Source organism: Notamacropus eugenii, chromosome 1 (genome assembly GCF_028372415.1).
Source record: "Notamacropus eugenii isolate mMacEug1 chromosome 1, mMacEug1.pri_v2, whole genome shotgun sequence".
Lineage (NCBI taxonomy): Eukaryota > Metazoa > Chordata > Mammalia > Diprotodontia > Macropodidae > Notamacropus > Notamacropus eugenii.
Genome location: NC_092872.1, coordinates 193539867 through 193566831, shown reverse-complemented (window position 1 = coordinate 193566831; position 26965 = coordinate 193539867). Strand labels below are relative to the sequence as shown.

Below are 26965 nucleotides of genomic sequence, written 5' to 3'. Positions count from 1 at the left end.
ATGCTATCTGCCTCCAGATGATGATGAATTCTGAATAGAGATAGAAACATACTATTTTTCACCCTTTTCTTTTCATTTTTTTGTTGGTTCACATCTTATTGTACAAAATGACTAATATGGAAATTGGTTTTTATATGATTGCACACGTATAACCTAGTTCAGATGATTTATCATCTCAGAGAGGGGGAGAGGAAAGGTCAGAAATTACAACTCAAAACTAAAAAAAACCAAATGTCAAAAATTGTTTTCATATGTAACTGGGGAAAAATAGTATTTAAACAACCAAATAAACAAGTAAATTAAATAAATAAATGTCACACCAGTAGACTTAATAACACGAGGCTTGCTTCTTTGAAGCAATACTTGAATAACCTTAGGTAAATCACTTAATTGCTTGTGCCTCAGTTTACTCATTGTAAAATGAGGGGGATAGACTAGATGACCTCAAATATCTTTCCTAGCTATAAATCTAGATGCTATGTTGTAAAATATTATATGCTGTGCACATATATGTGACTAATGGAAGAATTTATGCGATTTAATTAACATGGGATACTTCTGATATAGTGGTATGGAAATTCCATTCATTGATGAAAATTTCTCCATCTAGATAGATAGCTGTTATACCTTAATTGTCTAAGGCAATAAAAGAAGTGATGACTTGCCTGAGGTCACACAGTTAGTGTTCTGTGTAGTATTTGAACCCTTGGCGCAGTGGGAGGGAAAATGCTGTATTTGAAGCTTAACGTCCTGAGTTTGAATCTTCATTCTGTCCCCTTATTACCTGCATGACTTTGAGCAAGTAATTTAATTTCTCTGGGCTTAAGTTTTTTCCATCTGTGAAATGAGTCCCTTCTAGCTTTTAATCTATAAATCTACGACTCTAAGACAAATTCTCTTTCAATTACACCAGATTGACTCATATAAATAGATGATTTGGCAATTAATCTCATTATGTGCAATCACATGATGTTTCTTGGATTGTTTTGGTGTCATTTTATTTTTTATTTCTGGACATTTTATTAGAGATATTTTTAAAATGCCTTCTATGTGTAGGACAGTAATTGAAAGATGGAAAGAAAACCCCAACTCTTCTTCCTGCCCTCAAGGAATTTATAGAAGAGACACACACATGCAAATAAATAAATATAATAAAAGTCAGAATATGATTAAGTGCATGAAATGTCAAAGTGTCCTCAGAAATTTAATATGGAAAGAATTGTTTCTATCTGGAGGGATCAGTTCAGATGTTTGTGGAGGATGTGGTACTTGAGCTGAGCCTCAGGGGAAAAATGGATTTCAGCAGGAGGTGATGTAGGAGGAATCCTTTTTAGGTAGAATATAGTATGTGCCAAGGCATGAAGGTTGGACCAGGCAGGATAGATTCAGGGAACAACAAATACTCCACTATAATTGGAATATAAAATGCATGACAGGGCACAATGTGAAGTAAGTCTGGAAAGTTAGTGGGACCAGATCATAGACAATCTTAAATTAAACAGTTATGGTTAATGAATTTATAGATGTGCTTACACTTTGTAAACTGTGTATTAGAAAGATTATTTATGCCAGTATGAAGGATGGATTGTAAAGGGGAGAGACAAGATCCATTAGGAAGCTATTAAAACAGGATGAAGCATGATGCAGGTCTTAAATGGAGTGATAGCCATATCAGTGAAAAAAACAAAGAAGCTGAGGGAAATACATAGAAGAAAGAATGAATAGACTTGGCAAGTGACTGGACACAAGAAGTGAAGTACTGGAAGATATCAAAATGAGAAAGAAATTTTCGGACCTGGCTGACTGGTGGATACTAGTGCCATCAATGGAAATGGGAAGATAGGAGAAAGGATAGGTTTTGAGAAAAAGGAATAATAATAACTGACATTTATGTAACACTTTAAGGTACATATCCACTCCAATCTTTCCAATTTACAGAGGACAAAACCAGTGGCCATAGATATAAAGCCTCTTGCCAGCAATGTAAGGAAAATTATATAGAAAGTTATCAGAATACATCAATTTGGTAATCAAGTTTTAATCCAGAAGACTTATGGTGAGGCATTCCTTTCTATGTCAGATATGTAGTGGACTGTGCCTGTGAAATGAGAGATAGGTGATCAAGGCATGACCAATGAAATGGTTTCTTTCCTAGCTGATTTGTTGTTGAAAGGGCTTTATTAGTAGTAGCAAGGTAAATCATTTTAAAAGATTTTTTAAAAAAAAAGTTAACTGACTTGCAGAAGGTCATATTGGTCATAAGTAATAGACATGCAAGTTAAAACTATTAAGTCTTTTTACTACAAATCTGGTTGTCTTTTTACTACTATACTGTGACTATCTCTCTGAATCTACTTCCTTATTTGTAAACAATGGAAGAAATAATGCTCATACCACCTATCTCACAGGTGTAAAGAACTCCAAAGAACACAAAGTACCATATCCTCCATAATTTGTATAAATGTGAATTCTTATTTTCTTTCTGTGCTTATTCTGTGGTAATTCTCTTCTTTTGATCTATGTGTGCCGTCCTTTAGCCTTCTTTAAAATAATTCTTTCTTCCTCTTCTTTTCATTATTCTCTTTGATCCTTATTTTTAACCTGTTTCCTCTATTCCAGTTCATAGAGATCCATTTTTGAAGATTCCTTTGAATCCCTTGGGAAATCCTTGGGAGATCTCTTGGGGGAGACTGATAAATAGTCAAACAAAGGAGAAAAAAGTAAAAACCAATTCCTATAGGTCATCAAGGGCCATAAAGTTTCCCACAGTACCATATTGCCTCTCCTTGGTCCAAACTATTCCTTGAACCATGCTTTCTTTTTCAGCAGAGCTGGCTGCAATTTCCCAAGGTAACATCTCAGATCAATTTCTGGCATTTTATTCAAGTGAGTAACCTCCTCAAACAGGAAAGCTATATTTGGAAAGTTTGAGGCAAGTAAACTATGGCTCTTATTTGGCAAAAAACAATTCCAATTTCATAGAAATTGTGTTTTCATTCCAGAAGATTTAGATAAGCTAATGCTACTATCAGAAGAAAGTAAAAACTTTCTTGTGTCTGTTAAACTTTTTTATTTCCATTGGTAACTGCAAGAGTCTGATCATCTGTAAATATATTAAATATTCAATTGGATCAATGATTTAGTGCTAGCAGGTCCTTAATTAGTGTTAATTGATTGACCTCATCACTTCAAGACTTCCCTTCAATAATGAAGATGGTGACCCATCCATACCTGTCCATGCTATCCTGTGCCACTCTTTTCCATGTCCTCCCATCAATTCATTACAGAGGTCCACCCAATGTGCTAGAAGCCTTCCTCATTTTTTTTTTCTGAAATGGTGATGGTATCAGTAGGGCACTCAGTCTGTTTATCTTTAATCTCTCATCTTCACCATTTGACTAGATCCTCCTTTTTTCCTGGATAATATCATTTGTTCCTGTTTGGAATTCCTGATTGATTTGATGTTACAGCCTGTTCACACCTTCCATGGGCCTCTCCATTGCTCTCTGGGGGACACTAATTTTTAATTTTTCAGATACAGTTGTATTACATTTCTGACTGTCATTTTCCAGCACTAGTGGAACATCAGTACTGATAAGAGGGGTCTTCGTTTTCATGGGAGGCTTGGGGTCACTAACAGAGCTTTACAATTTCTGGGAAACAGTTCAACCTGTTTTGTTCAGGGTTTACCTTTTATCCATCTTATTTTCTATCCCAGAAATACATACTAATGGACTAGTTCTTTGAGTTGGCCATCTAAATGTATGCAGAAACCTGTGACAAATAGATATTCTTCATCCCCTTGATCTTTTCTATGTAGATGGATAGTTCAAAATCCTCTACTTACAGATGCGTTCCAGGAGGCTCTACAACGTTCCAGGGTTTGATTCATTTGGCACAATGTCATATGGAGGACCTCTTCATCCACAAGGAGTCTTTCTTCAATTCAAGTTCTCCTCTGTATATCCTCTATCACACTGGTGAACACCTTTGGTGAGTCTGTATTTCCCTTTTTAACATTTTGCCTAATGTTGATTACCAGAGTTGTTGAACAGGGTTATTTCTACTGTTATGTTTTCCCTGGAAGTTTGAGTAATTTAAAGTATTGGTTGAAGACCCCTGTAAAATCTGTAAGGTATCTGTAAGTAAGGGTCTGTTTCATTTATTAAGCCAAATATTTGTTTGTAACCAACCAACAATAAGCAGAAAGGAATCTTATATCCTCTCTATCTTTCAGTATGTAATTGGGAAATATTAAATATAGAATCTATTGTTAAATATCACTTGTAAAAGCCTGTTTATTTCCCTTCTAATGCCCTCATTCAACTATTGGCCATATCATTAAGATAAGTATTAATGGCACTTACGTCCTCCATTTGTTGTAAGGATCAAATGAAAGTGCATGTAAAGCACTTTGTAAGCCTTAAAACACCATTAAAATGGCAACTATTATTACTTCAGGAACCATCCTACCCATCTATTGCCTTGAAACTTGTTTTTAGGTTGACTGACACACCCAAAAAAACAACTAATCATATTGTCAGAATAACTTTTGAGTGAGCTGGTTGGCAAAAGATAAACAAGGAACAACGATAAGAAAAAAAAAACTTATCCTTTGTCCTTTCAGAGAAATCACAGCTAGATAGAAACTTTATATCAATATTTCCTAAACTGTGTTCTATGGAGCTTGGTGTTATGAAAACCAAGGAATGTGGAAGAAAATCTCAATGGTACAGTGGTGGTGATACAGTGGACTGAGTGGTGGGTCTAGAGTCAGGAAGACTTGAATTCAAATCCAGTCTCAGATACTTCCTGTGTGACCCTAGGCAAGTCATTTAACTCATTTGCCTCAGTGTTCTCAACTGTAAAATGGGGATAATAATAGTACCTACCTTCCAAGGTTGTTGTGAGGATCAAATGAAATAATGTCAGTAAAATTCTTATGCCTGACATGTCTTATGATATCTGGCACACAGTAGGTGCTTAATAAGTGCTTATTCCCTTTTCCTTCCCTACTAGGAATATCTTCCCTTCTAAAACTTTAAATATAAAAATGTATAATAAAATACATGCATGATTTTTTTTTCTAGGAAAATAATCACAATAAAAAATTAACTCCCAAATTTCTCTGATGTTCCATTTATCCAAGGGGTAAAGCCCTTTCTAGCTTTAAATTGTATAATTCCTATGTCACTTCAAGGAGCATTTTTTGGTCTTATCAATTACAGCCCCAAATATTCATATTCAAATTAATTTATCCTCAGTCTATCTGGTCCATCCCCCTTGCTCTTTTTATATTGGTTTATCACAATAGAAACAAACATATGAAAAGCCCAGACCTTACAAAGTTCATTCCATCACAACATAATTTCATGATCACAACTGATAATTTTCAAAATTTATCAATTATTAACAGAAAAGTTCACTCTTTCAAACATTCTGTGCTAAATTAGGAGGAATTGGCTTCTGCTAGTGTAGCCCAACTTCCCAAGGAGTCAACCTAATAATTCTTGCACATTATAAGTTTACTGCAGTATTTAGATTCAACAATGTTTCCAGTCCATTCACTTGTTATTCTCAATTCTCATTTCCCCAGATTACCCAACTGCCACTGAGTATCAGTTAACCGCCTTGACTAATGTCTGCAAGCCTTTTACCATCATGGACTTTATAAGGCTGTGGATAAGTTCAAATGTTCCCTCCCATATTTCACTCCATTTTGAGCCTCTAGACGGAATTCTTAGCACTGGAATTTTCTTTCATTAAAGAGCTCAGTCTGTATTTAGTCATCTTTGTGAGTGTAAGTGCCATCTTTTTGAAATGGCCAATGTGGGAAACTAGCAATAGCTTATTGGAGAGGAGAAACAATACTGGCTGATGTCTTCCATTTCAAGAACTGATATATCTTCTGGACTAAACTGTAGTAAAAAAATCGTATGTTATTTACACTAGATGGTAGAATCTATGAAGCAGAAGATAAACTCCTAAATCACCTAATCCAGTCCCTTAAATTGATAGGGGATTGCACAAAAAATTAATTACAGAGGAAGATGAAATATTGCAGAACAAGTTCTGATAGGAAGCTTGGGAGAGAATATGAAAACAGAGTCAGTGGCTGGGGGCCAGTCATATAGCCTAGCTCAGGCCTTCGTTTTCTTTCGTCAGGATTGTTCTAACAGACTCCTCATTGGTCTCCTTGTTTCCACTCTCTTCCCTTTTTCAATCTAGCCTCTATACAGCAACCAAAATAATCTTCTGAAAGCACAGATCTGACTTGTGCTTTATTATTTCCCTGTTTAAGAATTTTCAGTCGATCCCTATTGATTCTAGGACATTTCGAACTATTCACTTTCATACACTCACTGCTCTAGGCAAATCGACTTACTTGGTGTTCCAGAAGTCAGCATTCTACCTGCTAGTTTTCTTTGCACAAGCTGTCCCTTATCCTTGCAATGTATTTCCTCCTCACCTCCATCTCTTCCTTCAAGGTTCATCTCAAATACTGCCTCCTACAGGCATCCTTTTCTTATCCCCTTAATTGTTAGAACAAATTAGTTTGTTCTTACTTATATATATGTTAAAATTTACAACAGAAAGCAAATTCTTTGAAGGTAGGGACTATTTCTCATTTTTTTTGTCTTTTTATCCTCAACACTTAGAATAATGCCTTGTCCCAGATAGGCCTAAGATTTGTCATGTTTATTGAGTTGAACTGATAGGAAGGGGATACTCACCAGCACAGTATGGAATGAGTAGAGGAAGAACGGCAAAGATGAGAATATTTGGAGATTGCCAAAGAAAGGATCTGACCTTTAGAGGACCATTTCCTATTCATCGTAGGTCATCAGCATTTGATGAACTACATCCTGATATAGGTCTGAGTTTCCAAATTGAATCTGAAGAGCTCCTCAAGCAGTAGATATAGTTAATAGCCTGAAACTTCCCCAGGCTAGAATAAAATCCAATCAGCACTGGAGTGCTAGATCTGGAGACAGAGTGGCTGGATTTGATTCTTAGTCTTTCTGCTTACTACCTGGGTGATCTTGGGCATGTTCCTTAAAATCTTTGGACCTCAGTTTCCTCAATCCTAAAATGAGATTAGAATATTACCAAATCCATGAAAAATATGCCTTTAAGCTGTTCATATCTTCTTTACCCAAATTAGATGGAAGCAAGAATTTCATCTTTAAAGGGTTAATACCACCCTTAATATAAGTGATTACACAGAGCTAAATGGAAGGACCAAAAGCCGAGGCTTCATATCAGAGCACACAGCAATGATATGCTGTATAATGAGGACAAAGTACATTTAACGATGTGCTTTAACATTGTATGGCCCATGAAATACTCAGCCCAGAATTATCTGTATCAAATTAATTACACTTCTCAGATAGCCTTTTTTTCTATTGAAATGAAAATCATAACAATTGAACAACAAGGCTTCACAAGATTCATATCAAGCCTCTTCCTACTCAGAACTCAGTGAATATCAATTCTATGGCACCACACAGCTTTGCCTTGAATAGGCTCCCACCAATGGAGAATTCTGTGAAAACATTTTCATTTTCATGGTTCATTCTAATAGGTTAACACCCAGGGAGTACTATTTCCAATCTGTATTTATAGTTTTATTAGTCATTGCTTTTAATCTAATTTTCTGATGAGCTTTCTGGTCACATCTACTCTTGCCAACAACATTGCTGGGGAGATGCCTTTTTAAAACTACCTTGGATTGGGGTCTTGCAAAGAAAATGTTTTCCTGCAGAACTCATGTAGCATTGAAAAAAATCCCCTTTTATGCATGTGCAATTGTGTTTAGTTTAGCATACTAATTTTAAGCTCCATGAAGGCAGTGTTGTACTGGATCTTTCTGTCCCCTACATTCTACTCACTATGTTTGACACCGAGAGGCAGGGCAACTGTAGTTAGTAGATGAAGAGTTGGTCTTAGAGTAAGGTAGTCTTGACTTCAATTCTTTTCTTGGACAAATATTGGTTGTGAGGCCCCAGGGCAAGTCTCTTACTGTCCCAGGGCCTTTGGCAATTCTCTCAGAATATAAATTGCAGCAGAGTTACTGGTCTGCTTGAGTATATTTCTTTATTAAAGAGTTTCTCATACCAATGAAATCATATCCAGTTCCTCCTTACCTCTTATTCTCACCCTGTACTTCATCCCAAATCCCTTTCAGTGGTGGCCAAAATGTTCACCAAAAAGTAGGTATGTGTAATAATATTTTTAAGTTCATTTATTGAACCTAAAAATGCCAATGAGAGGAAGCAGCTCTGTGCAATTGTGATACAATAGTTTAGATGGATTTGGCATCAGGACTGGGCTTCAAAGTCTGGCTCTTTTAATTATCCTCTATGACTTAAAGGAAGTCCCAAACTCTTTGGGTCTCAGTTTCCTCATCTATAAAATGAGAGGGATAAGGCAGAAGATCTATAAAGCCTCTTCTAGTTCTAATCTGGGCAGCTAAGTTGGCACACTGGACCTGGAGCCAAGAAGATATGAGTTCAAATCCAAGCTCAGACTCTTACTAGCTATGTGACCTTATCACTTGTTTACCTTGGTTTACTCATCTGTAAAATGCAGGTAGGGATAAAAGTACCACTTATCACCCAGGGCTGTTGAGGATAAAATGAGATAAGATTTTAAAGCACTTTGCAAACCAATATACTGGAAGGAACTTGAAGTCAGACAAAGTGTTAAATCCTGGCTCAGCCACATTAAGTTAAAAAAATATTTATTAAGTACCTTCTATGTGCAGGGCCTTATGCCAGGAAAACAGTGATAAAAATGAAACAGTTCAAGCTCTCAAGAAGCTTATGTTTTCATAGGGTGGTTGTGAGAAGTACTTTCTAGCTTGAAAAGTGCTAAATGTAACCATAAGCTATACAGGGGTCTTATATATTTGTGATTCTCAACCTAGAGGTATCTTTTGAATTTTCATTCCTGTTCCAGACTAGTACAAGTACTGTTTTAAGTCAAAAAATTACTTGAACCAACCATTTCACAATCCTTCCTACTTTTAAAAAGCCTTATGGAGAGGAAGTCATAGGAATATAGAACAAGGGACAATTTGGAATTTAAACATACACAGAAGTCTCAGTTATAGTCACAGGATCTGAGTGCTAGAGGGATCTCAGAGGTCCACTAGTTCAGCTTCCATCTGGACAAGAATTTCCTCTATCCAAATCAACATCCAGCCTTTGCTTGAAGGTTTCTATATGCTCCGACTTGTTACACAATTGAAGGTGAAGACAAGCACAAAAATATATTTTTTCAACCTGAAAGAATAATGTTTATGGAGTTGGCTAATTTGTTTCCTTTGGCAAATGGTTCTCTAGGGAAAGGAAATCAATTAAAATGCTGCATGCTACCACACTTGTGAAATGGATTGGGGAATACATTTTTCATATAATTACACAAATGAATCTCCATTCCAAGGCTTTAAAAATATGACTTTATCAAGACTACAGTGAATTTGTGAGTCATTGCATCCTTTTACATTACAGTAAAATTGATTTTGTTATTCCTAGCCCATAAATTAAAGGTCCTAGGCAATACTAGGCTCGCTTTGTCTTGTCACAGGGATCTTGTGGTGGAGAAAAATCATAGTTATGGAGAGGACACATAGTCTTCCTGCTCTCTTTTAGGAATATATTTGCCCCATAGGTTTATACCTTCAATTTCATTTTCATCTATACGTTTTGTTTTCATATAATCTTCAGTTCTCAATCTATCCTTCCTTCTCTATCTAGAAAGCCATCTTTTGTGACAAAGAATAAAAGGGAGGGGGAACGTTCAGCAAAACCAACTCATCAACTGAGTCTGAAAACATATGCAATTTTTCATACCCATAGCTCCCCCTCCCCACACCTCTGTAAAAAAGAATGTACTTTTCTTTCCTACAATTTTAGAATGAAAATATATGTTAGGTATCTTTTCATTTACTTCCTTTATTTTCCAGTAATTGAAAACTGAACCCTGATACGTAAAATGACTCAACAAAAAGAATTCCAGCTGGTAGTAAAGGTAGGGCTAGAACCCAAGTATCCAGACTTCCAGTTTGGAGTTTTTGACATGACTCCGCTTTAAGAAATGAAATTAAGGTTTATTGAGTGAAATCAGGCTAAATACAGACCCCTCAGGCATGAATTTCCCCTAACCCCCACCCTTCCTGCCAGCTAAAATAACTAAGTACTCCCTTAGGCAAATAAAATGCTCCTCCACTGAGGAGAACCACCAAAGTTCCAGTCATGTGACTAAGAGAAGCTAGGTAGTGCAGTGGATAGAGCATCAGTGGAGGAGTCAGGAGGAACTGAGTTCAGGTGTCACCTCAGACACTTGACACTAACTAGCTATGTGACCTTGGCCAAGTCACTTAACCTCAATTGCCTCATCCTGGGTCATCTCCAGTCATGTTGATGAATATCTGGTCACTGGATTCAGATGACTCTGGAGGAGAAGTGAGGCTGGTGACCTGCACAGCCCTCCTTCACTCAAAACAAAGTCAAGTGCAAGTCATATCATTATTTCTCTGATGGCATGGTCTTCTTCAGCAAGGAAAGACGAACACACACATGTGTGACCTGGTGTACCCTTCCCCTTATGCCAGCCACATCAGCATTTTTCCCTTAAGTTCCATATTTAGTAACAAAAACCCTCATTGGTGAGCAACGATCCTTTCCATATTCTTTACCTCTGGGGTAGATTCCGGTACTTAGACTGTACCTCTGGATTCCCAGCCAATGGGAAGAGATGCTAGTGGGCTTATATAATGCTGTACTCTGCTCAGCTCAAGTGTACTCCCTTGCTGACACCACCCATGGTCTCTCGGTAAGTGTCCCTTCTCGTGAGATTGTAATAAATCCCTTTTTGCCTTTTACCTTGAGAAGCCTCTGAGTTTAAGTAAGGGGGTTGCTGTATCCCAAATATTTATATTTTGATGGTCTTAATTCAACTTGACAAATCTTATTAGTGGCCTTTGATCATCTTTAGAAACCATGGTTATAATTTAATAAGGAACTGAAAGAGACAATCACCATAAGATCTATTAATAGCAAGAAAGGTATGGTGGCATAATAGATAAAGAATAGCTTCCAGATTTGCAGTCAGGAAAACCTGGGTTGAAGTCCTGTCTTTGACACATACTAGCTGAGTTTTCTAAATACAAGATTTTGATTTAAAATATTTACTAAGCGCTCACTGTGTGCCAGGCACCATGCTAAGGGCCAGGAATATAAATACAAGCAAAAAGACAGTCTGTGCCCTCAAGGACCTTACATCCTAAGACAGGCAGACTACACATGTCATATGAACTGAAAAGTGGCAGGGTTGGGGGAGAGATAGGTGGCAAGGTTGAAAAGTCTGGAGTGTTAGGAACTGAGTTAAGTTAGAAGAAAATATAACTGCCATGGGTGATTCCACAAATGGAGGTTCCCAGAAGGAATTAATTAGAGGCTAAAGGGATAGAGCTATCTCTAGCATTAGGAGGTACCTGAGGCAGAGCTGAATCAGGGTAAAAGGCTACAAAATTTACACACAGATTGCTTAGATCAGTTGGTGTGTTTCCACAGTAACTCCTCTCGCAGATGAAACTGCAGTCCCAGACTAATATTTTAAAAAATCAACACTATCATGAAAGCACTGAAGACTTATAAAATCTATTCTGGGTCAGGCCCAACTGAAGCTAATCTAATAATTCAGGGATCATGAAAATGTAATGAAAACAATTTTGATTACAGTTAGAATTAAAAAGACATTCAGACAAAATGCTATTCCCCTCAGCCTCTTCCTTTCACCACTACAACCATTTTGCCAAGTTAGAAAGTTATCCCTGCAGGGCATTATGAATTCAGCTAAACCTCCAAAGTGCAGTGAACATTTATTAAGTACCTATTACATGCTAAGGGTTGGGGATACAAAGACTGTTCTCTAGGAGCACAGTCCTAACAGGGAGACAAAATGCAAACAACTATGTACAAACTAGCTTATGTGTGGAATAAACTGGAAACAATGATCACAAGGAAGGTACTTAGAATGAAGAGGGATTAGGAAAGGCTTCCTCTACAAGGTGGAACTTTTGCTGGGACTTGAAGGAAATCAGGGATGAGATGAGAGAGAGCATTCTAGATAGGAGACAGCCAGTGATAATGCCTGCCATCCAGAGATGGACTGTTCAAAAACAGCAAGGAGGCTAGTGTCAGTAGCCTGCAGAATATGGGAGAGCAGGTAGATTACAAAAGGCTTTAAAAGCCAGAGGATTTTCTATCTGATCCTAAAGGTGATAGGGAGCTACTGGAGTTTGAGTGGGGGTGATGACACTCACTCCCCACAGGTTGAGACTTTTTAAAACCTCAAAAAACTCTCTTCCCCTAAAAGGAAAACTCGCCTAACCTACATAAAAGATTGAGAAAAATTCAGGTACTGTGTCCATTTCTGGGGTTCATGCAGTTACTGTTCCAAAGTTCAGGACTAGGAACAAGCATATTTCATTTTACCGAGCTCCTCTTTTTATTGCACTTCAAAGATATTACGTGTCAAGAAAGGCTGTCAGCGTTATTCTTTCAACAGCATGTGCTCACATCGTGTGTCTTTCACATTTTGGTAATTGTTGCAAAATTAAAGATTTTCATCATTATCATATCATATGATCAGTGATCTCTGTTAGTATCAGATCTCTGTTAGTATCATAATTGTTCTGGGGCATTTTGAACCATACCGACAGCAAATATAATTGTTAACTGTTTTGTGTTCTAACTGCTCCACTGACCAGTCATTTCCCATGTCTCACTCCCTCTCCCAGGGCCTCATTATTTCCTGAGACACAATATTGAAATTAACCCAATTAATAACCTTACAATGGCCTCTGAGTGTTCAAGTGAAAGGAAAGGCCAACTGATGAGACCAACTTCATTGTCCCTGGTCAGCAAGCCATCAACAATGAGGAAAGACCTTCCTCCACCAGCAAAAAGGCTACAACTTGCTGTAGGTTCAGATGATGGTTGGCACTTTGTAGCAAGAAAAGTGTTTTTAAATGAAGGTTATGTATATTTTTAAAGACATACTACTGCACACTTAATAGATGACAGCATAACTTTTCCCATTGGGAAACCAAATAATTTGGGTGACTCACTTTATTGTGATATTCACTTTATTGAGGTGGTCTGGAACCAAACCTATAGTATCTCAGACATGTGTGTAATTATACATGACATGGTCAACTATTAACTTAATGACTTTCTAATGAATCATTAACTTAGATGTCTTTCTGATCCATGGTCAGTAATTTTTAAATCCAGCTATACTGATTCCAACTCACGTAATCATTCCTGATCCTTGCTTCATGGATTGTTACAACTGAGTGGATCTTTACAGATCACCTCATTTTACCAACAGGGAGACAGAAGGCCAGAAGCAAAGTGACTTGTTCAAGGTCACATTGATAAGAGGCACAAATGGGACCTAAAACCAGGTCCCTTAACTCCTAAGTCCAGTGTTCTTTTCATGAAACCATGCTGCTTCTTCCATTTCTCCCACAAAGCCTGAACAATCCAAGCACATATTTAGGAGCTAAAGTAGAGCTAGGCAATAACCAAGAGGATCGCTACTGAGACCTAGCTAACCCAGGGAAGAGACTGCCTTGTAAGCCAGAATATCACTTACCTGACATCCAGAAAGGTCTAAGCCATAAAAAACCCACTGGAGCTTTTCGGGTTTACTTTTCTTCTCAGATCCATTAGCAATTTAATTCACTATTTCTACATGTGCTTCTATTTTACAGTCTACATCCTAGGAAGAAAGGTTCTTTTAAACCACAATATTTAACTATTGCTCCTGGCCTCCTGGGAGGTCATAGATCATAGAACTAGAGTTGGAAGGGATATCTGAGGTCATCTGGTAAATCCTAATTGAATAGATGAGGAAACTGAGGCTCAGGAAAGTTAAGTGACTTGCCCAAGCTCAGACAGGTAATGAGCATCAGAACTGAACCCAGGTCCTGACTCCAGAGTCAGGAGAAAGGTCACTTTAAGGTGACACGTAGGAGCTGACTCCTGCTGGGAAAAAGGACTTCCAGAAGGAAGAATTCCAGGTCCAAGGGGCAGCCTGTACAAAGGCACTGAGGTGGGAGACGGAATGTTGCATCCCAGGAAGAGCAAAAAGACCAGTATGTTTGGAACATAAACTAAATTAGCCCAGCAAGAGGCAGGAACTAGGCTGTGAATGGCTTTAAAAAGGCCAAACTGAGGAGTTTTTATTTTATACTGGAGGCAAAAGTGAGCCTTTAAAGTTTGGTGAGCATGAATGTGCACAGAATATCAATGAAGGATGTATTGGAGATAAGCGAGAATGGATGTTGAGAAGATCCATAAGGAGGCTTCTGAAATAATTTGTGAGAAGTAACAAGAGTATGAACTACAGTGGTCACACTGCAAGTGGACAGAAAAGGATGTATGCAAGAGGTAATTTGGAGGCAGAACCGACAAGACTTGGCCATAGGGGAGTAAATGCAAATTAAGATTTCGGGATGATTCCCCAGCTGTGGACCTGGACAACTGGTGGTGACTTTGGCAAAAATAGGGAAGTCAGAAGGTAGAGGAAAGTTATGAGTTTAGTACTCAGCATGTTGAGTTTGAGATACCTATGGGACAGATATCCAGGTAGAGAAATCTAGAAGGCAACTGGAAATGCAGGACTCAAGCACAGAAGAGATGAGAGCTACATATGTCATGCACATTTGCCAAAGAAATAGAAAAGTGACTCAGTACTTTATGAATTAACTTCTCATGGTGTGGCTACATTATTTTATTTGCTGTGGATTCTCAAATCAGACACATCTACACTCAAATATAAGTATTAGTCAAATTTAAGTGACTTCCATTCTGGAATACTTGCAATGTTGTCTCCCATCATATGTTTTTTTTGAAGGAGTGCATAGGTGGATCTAGACCACCAGTGGTTTCTTCATTCTGTAGAGATCCTGATGTGGGAGCTCCCTCCATTGATGCACATGTAGATTCTAATACATGCAGTGGTCAAATAAGAAAAAAAAAAAAAGGAAACTATACCTGGTAGATGGTATGTTGTCCCTGTAGTAGTTTTCCACATAAGTTATTTGGCAATGACTCAGCTCTTTTTTTTGTTATTATTGATAAGTGGCAGAATTTCCACAGAACTTGTAGCGTGTTTTCTCTCTCTCTCTCTCTCTCTTACACTCTTTCTCTTTCTCTCTCTCTCCCTCTCCCTCACACACACACACACACACACACACACACACACACACACACACACACACACACACACACACACACATACATACACCTCTCATCCAGCAGCTTAACGTATAAATGGCTGGCAAAGAGAGGAGAAGCAATGGTTCAAAGGGCTTCCACTCATAATACGTAAATCTCTTCTGCTGGTGCATCCTCATCCTATTATCTTTTCTACTTTCATATTCTAAAGCTTTAGGTTGAAAGGCAGGGGTGAAAAGATGCTAAGCAGTCTGAGTAAATGGTTGGTCTTGTGTCTTTCACACCATGCTGTACACTATACTTGTCCTATTCAGTTATCAATTCAGAGAATTTTACACTTAAAAATGGCTATTCATAAGGCAAAATAGTAATAAATTTTTTAAATAAAATACTATTTGGAATGAAGTGACATTACAATGTTGTCATATAAAACATTCTTCCTTTAAATACATGCAACAAATGAAATTACACAATACAAATTCTAAAAATATAAACACACATGTAATTTAAATTAAATTAATTTATTTTTAGAATTTCCCTCTTAGTCCTGCATGCATTGGTTAGCACAAAATTGAACATTATCACAATCTTCTTTGTAAAAGTTAAAGTATGTCCTCTGATCACTGCTTGGGATAGTTTCTTCACTGGATAGCCCCATGACTGCCAAACCATGGTAACACTGTTAAGTCAGTAATTTATACAAAGTTCAATAGAAAAAATGTACTGAATATCCTCTGTTTAATGTAAACAAGGCAGGAGGCAAACAAAGAGTTTATCGTAACACTATTTTACAGGGCCTGAAATGATTATCAATTGTGTGTTAAAGCACTGGATTATTACCATGGCACAGATATCTGGATTTATCACATAACCCAAAATACAAACACCATGTGATCTGTGAGTTAGCATTCTATGGTTTCTTTCTATCAATGCCTATAAACTTCATAATTAAATGGTAATTTTATATCTGTACAATAATTTATGGAAATAACATACCAACTTATAAAGTAATTCCATAATTTGTGCCCTGCAAAATTAGGTGTAACAATTTTTACACTAGCAACAGTGTAAGCAAGCTAAGGATTTTGGTCCTCATATATACATAAAGCAATGTACAACCAGACTGAAAAGCTGTGTATTAACTCACAGCTCCTATATTGCACAGACACATATATTAAGAGAACTATACAGTCACAATGTGAGCATTACAATGGTAATAGGCTAAGACTGATGCTCATTATGAAAATGTCAATAGAGTTTGAAAACAGTAACTACATTGGTGGAGAAAATTTTTTTTTTAAATGTGCACCCCTATTTACATAAATATGCAGCAAAGCTAAAATTCAATTTGGGATCTGCTGAAGGCGATCATCTTGGTGTTTTTTAGTCCCACTCTAGCTATTAACAATCTTTTATTTAAATGGTCACCGATAGGAAGCAAAGAGTCCTACACACAGAACAACAATCAAACCTAGCTATTTAGTGCAACTTTCCACTGGCAAATCCAGATCCAACTTAAGTGATTTTTCATATCTTCCTAAACATGAAAAGTGCATGTGAAAATTAGAAAAAAATTTAAAAAAGCAAAGTATATCTTAATTGTTAACTTATTTGGAAGAGTCACTGTATTACTATAACTGTGGCTTCATAAGCAGCACCCGTTACAAAAACAGTTATAAAGCTCCTAGTTTCATTTCACAGATGAGCTGGAACAGCCATTTCTGAGAGTGAGAACTGAACAGTATCTGGCTTGAGAGGTAACAGCATCACAGTGACATCTTAAGCATTAAACAATGATACACAAACAAGAAAATATTAATAAGCAAAATTTACCTTACTGCACTAAACTTCAAATAGTCCAAATTAGGTAAACAACTCCTTCAACAGAGTAAGAATGCAGCACTCTTCGCATGAACTGACTGATAACAACAGCAGACTGAATGACTCCATTGTAAAAACCTTTCAAAGAAAACTACACATGATGTTAATACTTGCAGTTTAAGAATTTGATTTCTTTTTGTTAATTTACTTTAAAAATTTGGAATGTCATTACAAATTTGGATTAAACCATTTAAGAAACACATAGTCTCTTAAAAGGTGGTAAATCTACTACTGTTAAGAATACTCATCATTGTTTGATATCTGTTCTTATATAATAACGCTTTGTGAAACATAAAAGAACAGAAAAATGAATAGCAAAAGTCCTAAATACACAAAGGTTTATAATTTGGTCCAATATACAGACAGTGCAGTCTTCAAATATGCAAATATGTGCTAAGTAAATATACTTTTCCAAAGAGGCAGTGAGAGATTCCCTTTAAACGACCATAGAGGTAACTTCTTTCCCCCAAATATCTTTAAGTGGACCGGTAACGAAGAAAAAGAAAGTGCAGCTGCTTAACTTTAAAAATGTTAACAACAACAACGAAAAAACTCCTAAACAGACAAACTTAGAAGAACTGATATGAATACCAAAAATCAATTAAATTAAAAGGCCAAGTAGCAGCAACAAACACTGCTTTTTCCACAAAGCACTCCTGACCAGTATCATTTAGATAAGCTACCCAAAAATCCAATAGATCCCTTCAGCACCCACTTTCTACACACACACACACACACACACACACACACACACACACACACACACACACACACACACAGCAATTTATGAAAACCTTTTGACATATAAGCAGGACACTAAAAGACTGTGATTTTTTTTCTTTTAGAATCCTACACAACAAAGATTTCTATAAAGAAAAATGTAAACACTGAGGATGTTGGCATTCTGATTGCTGCTTACTCAAGTGGCATCAAGTCAGCTCCTTGCCTAGAAACTACCATGAAATTCAACAGCATAATAAAAATCACAAAACACACTGCCAAGGCACAAAAAGTTCTTAACCCAATTTGTGTTAAATAAGCTTCTTAAAAAAATTCTGTTTTAGCAAACACAGTGGCAAATATGATAGTTTAAATAAACTGGGACCAACATATGAAATCAATTCTTTACATTACTAAATGAGATTAAAATAATATTTTGAGAAATATGTAATTGATTAAATATCCAGTACATGAATTAAGAATTTCTTCACTGTACTAAATTATTCTTTTTCTTATAAAAGATTAAAGGGAACTAATTTGTTCTAAAAATTCCTATCTTCAGTTATCACATTATACTTTTCCCTTCCTTTTTTCTGTATTGAAGAAAGTTTTCTTTTTTATGCATACGTAGCATTTTCCGATTCCCACTTACATGTTTTGTTTGATAAGTATTCTGACATGAAAAAAGTTACAAAAACCAATGATTTTCTTTGCTACACATCAATCCAAAAGAACCTGTGCACTGAGCTTCAGAGTGTCAAAAAGCCTCACTACCTAAAATGATATTAAAATAAGACAAGATCATCAAAGTGATGACATCAGAAATTTTTACAGCTTTTGAAACAGTTATTAGAAATCTTTGTTTCCTGAAGTTCCTCTGATTGCATCCTGGGTTCAATGCCGTGCAATTATATACAGAAACATTACAACAAAGACAATGTCAAAAACTGTACACCTGTTACCAAGAAGGTCCATTCAGCTTGTCCTCCATGCCTCTGGCCAGTTTAAGGCTTCATCCTTTCTTGCCTGGGTGACATGGAGGCTACCATAAAGATGTTCTTCATGGTGTTGATGAAGTGTGATACTTCACAAATGCAATTGCTGCTAATTCCTTACAGAACTCTTCCAGAACAATCACACCCTCTAGTAATGTCATGTGGTCAATCCTAGTAAAGAGAAATGAGCTAGGGTACTTTAAAAGGGAATCATCACAAAATAGCAACATGTTTATAAGTTTTCATATGATAACACGAGTAATTGTGACTTACACTGGGCCTTCAGGCTCCAAACCAAGTAGTCTTTTTCTGACCAGAAGAAGTTTAGGGGTAAAATCTGGAATCCGCTGGATTCGGACCATAAGGTCTCCAACAACCTGCAATACACAGAAACAAAGACACTCTGTCCCTCAAATCCCATGCATGGGAACCTCCTGGAAAAGCAGAGCAGTTCACAGTAATGTGAAGTAGGGGGAGTAATGCTAAGGTTGGTTTCAGCAAAATCTGGTTTAAATTTAGGCTCTGACCTCAAAAACTTAATTCTTTCTGGACAATGGTTGACTTGTGTGGAAAAGAGGATAATTATATACAGTCACTCTACCTAAAAGAGAATTACAGTGCAGGTGCTCTGCAAACTTTAAAGCAATGTACAAATGGATTTGCTATTATTATAAAGCTTCTATATAACCTACTTTACTTAAGATATGAGAGGAAAATGTCAGTTTTTACTTTAAATGTACTTGTCTTTGACAATGTATTCACAACGTACCCACTTAGTGTAAATACCTAACTCAAAAGCTTTTAAAGGTTCACTTTCCAATATTCACATGAACACAAATACAGAGTTGGAAGTGACCTGAATCCAGCCCCTTTATTTTACAGATAAGAAACTGAAGCCCAGAAGTTAAACGACCTGCCCCAAGTCACAGACATCATCAGGAGCGGTCAATCAGATCCAGGACTTCTGACTCCCACATTTAGTGCAGGTTACAGTTTCTTTATCTGTAGCTAAAGCAGAATTTCACAGACTCATAGATTAAGATCAGCTTGGTACAATGGAAACAGGGAAACAATGCTGGACTTTAAGGAAGACGACCTGAGTCCACCTCACACTTCTGTCACTCTCTAGGTGACCTTGGATAAGTCTATTAACTTCTTTAGCTTTTGTTTCTTTTTTTGTAAAATGATAGGTCTGGACTAGGTAACTCCAAGGTCCCTTCTAGCTCCAGAGATATGATTTTATGATTGCTAAAGCAGAAAGGGTCCTTAGAGTTTATCTAATCCAACACTTTCATTTCAGAGCAAAAGAAACTAAGTCAAAAGGAGGGGAAGTAAATTGCACATACTCACATAGCTATTTAATAAGCAGGACCCACATTTGACTCCTTGTTCAGTGTTCAGTATATATTATAGCATAACGTCCATCTGTACTCACCTTTTTTTTCACGGTAGGTATTTGTCTTATCTAACTGTTTTACATTAAACTACTTCTTTATGTATAACCTGGGTGATAGAATATTGGGGTTGGAAGAGACTTTAGTGAATGTAAACTTGTTTCAGGGCTTATATGTATGTAGTATTTCCTTTTGCATATACTTTATGAAATCTGGCATATAAAGCTACATTCCCTTAATAATTTTAACAATACACTAGCACTTGTATAGACCTGATATAATACACAATATTAATCACTCACCCTGACAATAACAGAAAATAGTGATCTACAGCCAGAAGCCAGATTCACATATGGATCCAAAAGGTACTCATGTATATGAGGATGAGGGAAAAGAGAAAGTCTGGATAACACTGATGTTACTTGTAAATTTACATCATATGGCTGTGGAAAGGAAAAAACAAAAAGAGAAATATCTTACATGATTTTTCTTACATATTTAATGTCATTCCACTTAATTTACTGTTCAACCTAAATTCATCAGAAAATACATTCCACTTTCTTACTTTTCCACTATGGTATGCTGCAACTAAAAGAAAGCAAATCTATCACCATATCAGCCCTAACAACCTTAACCAAAAGACTCTAACCCAAAAAGCCTTGGATTTTTTTCATACATAAAGACATGGAAACATAACTAAAATACTTCTGTATTTTTCACTGTCTAATGTAGAAAACCCAGAAATCCTAATTTTTTGACTTAGGGAAAATCACTTTTACTTCTGTGGGTCTTCATCTCCTTCTCTGTAAAAAGGAAGGGGTAATGCTTCTCAGTATTTTGGCTAAGATCAAATATGGGGCTGGACTATAGAAGTAAGGTCTCTTCTAGCTTCTAAAATGTTCTGTAGGATCCATGTCTCAGTAAGCCTTTTTCCCAACAGATAAGCAATCAAAGAATTAAGAAAAGCCAACGATTAACACCTACATGATGTGTATAAAAAATATAATATTGTCTCTCCTCTCCCTCCATGGAGGAATAGAGTGGACAGAAAGGAGCCATGAATATAGCAAGGATGTAGGTGAAGGTGGGAAATAAGAATGATTTATGATCAAATTTAATACAATCTTCAATAATATTAAAGATAATTCATGAGTGACTCAATCAAATAGCTTTTTAAAAACAAAGCAAAAGGAAAAAAACACACCTAGCCATGGCAGGTCTAAATCTGGCAAACCCAGGCAGTTTACAATAACAAGGAACATTTCATTAAGTGCTAAAAGAAACAAAACTGATACTTATTTGAATAAATGGAAGATTTCAGCTCTGTGGTCTCAATCAAATCTAGTTTTATCACTGAATTAAGGAATTATCTTTTCAAAAGTGTTATCTATGAGCCACTCCCAATCTGAGAATTCTACCTGTTTTTTGCCAGAACAGAAGAGAAGCATACATTCCCTATCCTTATCTGTACTTCTTGCTCAGATAACACGACAGAGTTGTTCCCTGACAAGACACAACTAAGATAACAAGAGCAACAGCTGGTCTACAAACTTTAATTTTTCTTTAGTTTCAAGTTGAAGTGACATGTTAAAAAAAGAAAGCAAGAATTCTACTTAACAGTTATACTCTTGGTATCAAAGAATACGAAAAAGATAACTCAAACTATGAAGAATTATACCATAATTTTTGTATGAAATGGTCTTGAATTTTTAAGTGTACTTTAGTTCTGCCATTCAGAACCTAAGAAAAATATAATTAGAATGATAATGAAAATAGTATGGATTGAAGTCCAAAAGTTATTCATTTTGGACTACTAGAACCATTTGAACATTAACTAAGTTACATTAATGATGGATCAGAATAAATTAAAACCCTTATCTTAGAACCACAATCATTTTACCTTAGGAAACTTGTCTTCAATATACATCTTTTTTAAAGGTACTAAAGAGATCACATGAAGAAACCCAGAGAAAAAAATTTAAAACTGAAGGGGGCTCAATTTGAATCCTGAAGTTCTCACTCTCCAACATTCAGATTCTAAATTAGCACACTTCTCAGAGTATTTAGTGATCAATCCATCAGTTAATAAAATGTATTAAATGTCTGCTGTGTGCAAGGCACTGTGCTAAGCACTGGAATGATGACAAGTAACAGGTTGTTTATGCATACTGACATTTTAACTAGGTAGCCAAGTAAAGCTATGAAGTCAGAACAGGAGCAGCATTTATATACTGTGCTCATATACTGTGCTCAACATACTATAACTGAATGACCAACTAGCTCTGGTACCCAGTAGAGATTTTCAACAAGGTAAATAAGATAGTAAGATAAAGAGTAGTATAACTAATATATACCAGTTGCCAAAACATTATGTATGACCGCTAGAAACTTTGATCTCCAAAAGCTTATACCAATCAAATACTACAGAACTTTCTGTAATAAACTTTCCAAAAGCTATTTGCTATTATTTTCTTTACCTGATTTTCTTCAGCACTTTTAATACTGTGTCTTCTTAAAGTTAAGGGATGGAATTTTTGTAATATTTCAGAATTTATTTAAAAATCATTGGCACTTTTTCCGGAAGATCTCAAGGGAAACAATTTGAAAATATATAAAATTTTATTCTATATTGGATAACTTAAAAGTGGTTTCCTCCCATTTCCCCCAAATTGCACAGTCAATATAAAGTTATCTTTGAAAACTAACTACCCTGATGATTTGTTAGTGTGTGAGGGAGAGAATAAGATTTAAACCTACATTACTCACTGGTAAAGGGAATAAGTAGTTCGAATGTGCATCATCACTGAAGCCTGAGAAAGAGTTCCAGTGTGCCAATTGATAGTGATTATTTTTATTCACCTTTGAAGTAACAAAGTAATTTTGTCATTTTTTCCTCCCTCACCTGAAAAAATAACCAGAACTCTTCATGAGTTCGTTGCATAAAGATGCTTATGTGATGATCTATTCTCTTGCAGTTTCAAAGAGAAAATTATGAAGGTTTGATTATACCTTTACTTATAGTCTAGACCAGGTGTCAGCAAACTATGGCCTGGGGACCAAAAGGCCATAAAAATGTAATAATTAGTCTTAGCTCATGGGCTGTACAAAAACAGAGGACCAGTCAGTTTGCTGACCCCTGGTTCAGATTAGCAAGCTTAGTTTTCTAATATATTAGATAAAATTATAGTGAGGCTAAGTGTTACAAATGGCAAATACAAAATGTTAAAAACCCTAAAGGAAGTGTTTCCATTGCATTGGGTAGATTCTCAAGAGTGGATTTATAAAAGGAATGTAGACAAGAAGTGCAGAGGATGAGAGGTGTGCATGGGTTAAGAATCGCCACAATGGAAGTAGCAGCAGAATTCTAAGGCATCAAAAAGACATCATGGACCCAAAAAAACTCCAATACTGAACTTCAGCAATTTTGCAAGGGAAAAAAAAAGCTAATGAATATTAATTTGTATATAATGTTACCTCTAACTCTCTAATGTTCTTTTAAATATCCTTCTAAATCCAAGTTTAGCTTCCTAAGCTGAGCATTGAGGGAAATTACTTAGGTCATCGGCGGTAAGGTTATTAAACTGAGAGAGAAAGAGTATATCAAGTAAGAGAATCGAAGAATATATAATTGCTATGTTGAAGATAAATTAAAACAAGCACAATTTACAGAGAATAGTAATTCTAAAGAATACAAAACACAGTATAAGTACTTAATTTTCAATTACCTGATCAAGAATCCTTCCCATTCTGTCAAATAAGACTTTCAAGAAATGACCCTCAAAGAAAGCTGCTTCTAAATTGCACTTTTCCAATGCTTTTGGAGATCCAGGCCATTCCCATCTTAAGCAGATAGAACAATAGTCCCGGAACTAGGAAAAAGTAATTTTGATAGTTGGGCTAACAAATTTTATACAAAAGTGATTTTCAGAAATACATTACTATATATTTATTCAACAAAACAAGTGGTATGCTAGATACACAAGAGACGTCACAGTGAAAGGAGTAAAGTGTGCTGGATTTGAACTCAAAAGCCTTGGATTTGAATCCTGACTACTAGGAATTGTTACTTTAAGCAAATGGCCTTAATCCCTTAGGGCTTTGGTTTCCATTGTCTGTAAAATGAGAGGTTTAGAATAAACATTCTCTAGAGTGTGTACCAGCTCACCATCTGTTATCCTTGGATCTTAACTGGGTTATTCTTGGTGCATGGTTTCTACAGCCACAAGGAGAGACATCTAACTGAAAGGCCCTGAGACAAGATGGCAGAGTGCATAGAGTACAATGACAAAGTACTATGGTTACAAAAAGCTTTCTCACTTCTTCCGTTCAATATTTCAATATTGCTTCAATATTTCAAAGTCATGGAATGACTTCAAAAGTAACATAAATCCTGACCAAAACACCAAATTTATTATCAAATGGAATGAAAATGAATAGATAGCTATTTACCAGCAAAAAAGCATGTGTTCATAGATAGGGCCTATAGCTGCTATTTCAAGAAAGAGGCACTCTCAAATATAAGTGAGAATTTTTCTCTCATCTGATTATAAAACTGGAAGAATCAACAATAAAAAGAATATTATCTTCTTAAATAGGCAACTTTCAAATCTACCCAAAAGAATACTCCCTATATGGTATCTTCTTAAATTTACCTTAGTCCAGATAAAAGGCATTCATGACAAAATGTAAAACTCTTTATTGGTAACTGTAGTCTTTAAAAAATATCTTTGAGTCATTTTTAAAAATGACAATTAAAATGCTAAGTTCCTCAAGTTACTATGAATTTCAAAGCACACAAAACACCTGAATAGATTCAAAGTGCTCCTTAAAGAAATAAACATATATAGCCTAAGGAGCATAAATAGCTATGGCATGTCAATATGATGAAAATAATATTATCAAAGTTAATTTGCCATTTTAATGTTATACCAATCAAATTACCAAAGAGATACCTTATAGGAAGGATACAATAATAACAAAACATTTTGAAAAATAAAAGACCTAGAATATAAAGGGAAATAATGAAAAAAGGTAGGGATGAAAATGGAATTACACTTCTGGACTTCAGATTACATTACAAAGCAGCAGTCATCTAAACAATTTAATGTTTGTTAAAATAGGAATTTTATGTCTTATACAATACAGGTTACGTACTGAAACATTAATAATAATAATGTGTTTAGCAATATGAATCAATAAAGCAGACTAGACAAGGGAGAATCAGAAACAATGGAACTCAAGTTAACTGTCAATTTCAAATGATTTTGGCCCTTAGGCTTTAACATTTTATTTCTGTAACTCAGATAATGCATTTTTACTCTAAGTTCTTTAAAATTCTGATCCAGAAGTAGTTCTGAAAATTACATTGATATTTATCAATTATCCAAAGTCCTCTTTAACATTTATATTATATTGTTCCATTAGAGCTTACAAATTTTAGATCTTTTATTCAATTATAAAGTAACATGGTTTTAAAACCAATTTGAAAGAATTGGTTTAAATGAACTGTTTTAAACCATAAATTATCTACAGGTGCATCTGGGAGGCTGAAAAATTACATTTCAAATATTTAGCTTTTTAAAAGAATGATTCCATGAGAAAATACATTTGAATTTCAAATTAGGGATACCAGGAACACCTTTCTTTCCACTGTTTGTTTAGCAGCTGTTATGATTCTATGAGAAAACACATTTGTAGTTACAACAACGTCAGATGCAAGAAAGACCTCTCACCCTGCTCTCTGCTGAGTAATGTAGCACAAGGGAAACAACAGTGGATTTGGAACAAGAAGACCCAGTTTTGAGTCCTGGCGCTGTCACTTATCACCGATGAGACTGTGCAAATCATTCAGCCTCGCTGGGCCCTCTTTTTCTTATTTGTAAAATGAAGAAGAGATCAGATGGGTTCTTTCCAGGTCTGAATCTATGATTTTTAAGTTTTTACTGTACTGGTTCTCAGGGCCTAGAGCTTGGTTTGGAAAAAAGCAAGGAATGAAGATTGGGCACAAGATTGGGGACTGGGAGAGTCAGGAAAGAGATGTCCGAAAACAGGGAATGGCTGCTGGGGGCATGATGAAGTGGTTTGTTCTTTTTATTTGGGAGCCTGTTCTCAATCCTGCTGCTTGACTTTTCTTCAGTCTTTGATGCTGTAGACCATCTTCTTCTTGATATTCTCTTCTATCTACGTTTCCATGACACTCTTCTGTGCTAGTTCCCCTCCTATCTGACCACTCCTTCTAGGACTTCTTTGCTGATCTTCCTCCAGATCACAACCACTAAAATCGATATCTAGCAGGGCTCTGACTTGGGCTTTAGTGATCACATCAGGTCCGGTGGATTCAATTGTCAGCTTTATGCTGATGATACTTAGTCAGCCTTACTTTCTCCTGATCTCCACTTCCACACTTCCAACTATTTAGTGGACATCTCAAACAGGATGGCTTATATTTATCCGTAACATAATATATCCAAAACTGAATTTATTTTTTTTCCTCACCCCTTCCAAGTCCTTCCTTCTTCCTAACTTCCCTATCACTGTCAAGGGTACGACCCTCCTGACATCCAGGCTCACAACCTGGATGTCATTCTCAATCCCTTGCTCTTTCTTACCTCCTAACATACAATCTGTTGCCAAGTCCTGTCAATTTTTACCTTGGTAACATCATCTCTCATATATGTTTTCTACATTACTCTAACACTACCACTATCCTGTGGTGGTACAG

The 26965-nt window shown here is 36.2% G+C and overlaps 1 protein-coding gene across 1 annotated transcript in view; it reads right to left on the bottom strand.

The window, feature by feature from the left end:
• Window positions 1-18442: 18442 nt before the first annotated feature.
• FHIP2A (FHF complex subunit HOOK interacting protein 2A) overlaps window positions 18443-26965 on the bottom strand; it is a 45179-nt gene continuing 36656 nt past the window's right edge. The window contains exons 14-17 of the mRNA XM_072623318.1: window positions 23970-24113; window positions 20547-20687; window positions 19124-19227; window positions 18443-19021 (exon numbers count right to left, since the gene is read on the bottom strand). Coding sequence (XP_072479419.1) covers window positions 18916-19021; window positions 19124-19227; window positions 20547-20687; window positions 23970-24113 — 495 coding nt within the window. The 3' untranslated portion in view covers window positions 18443-18915. The remainder of the gene's footprint in view (window positions 19022-19123; window positions 19228-20546; window positions 20688-23969; window positions 24114-26965) is intronic.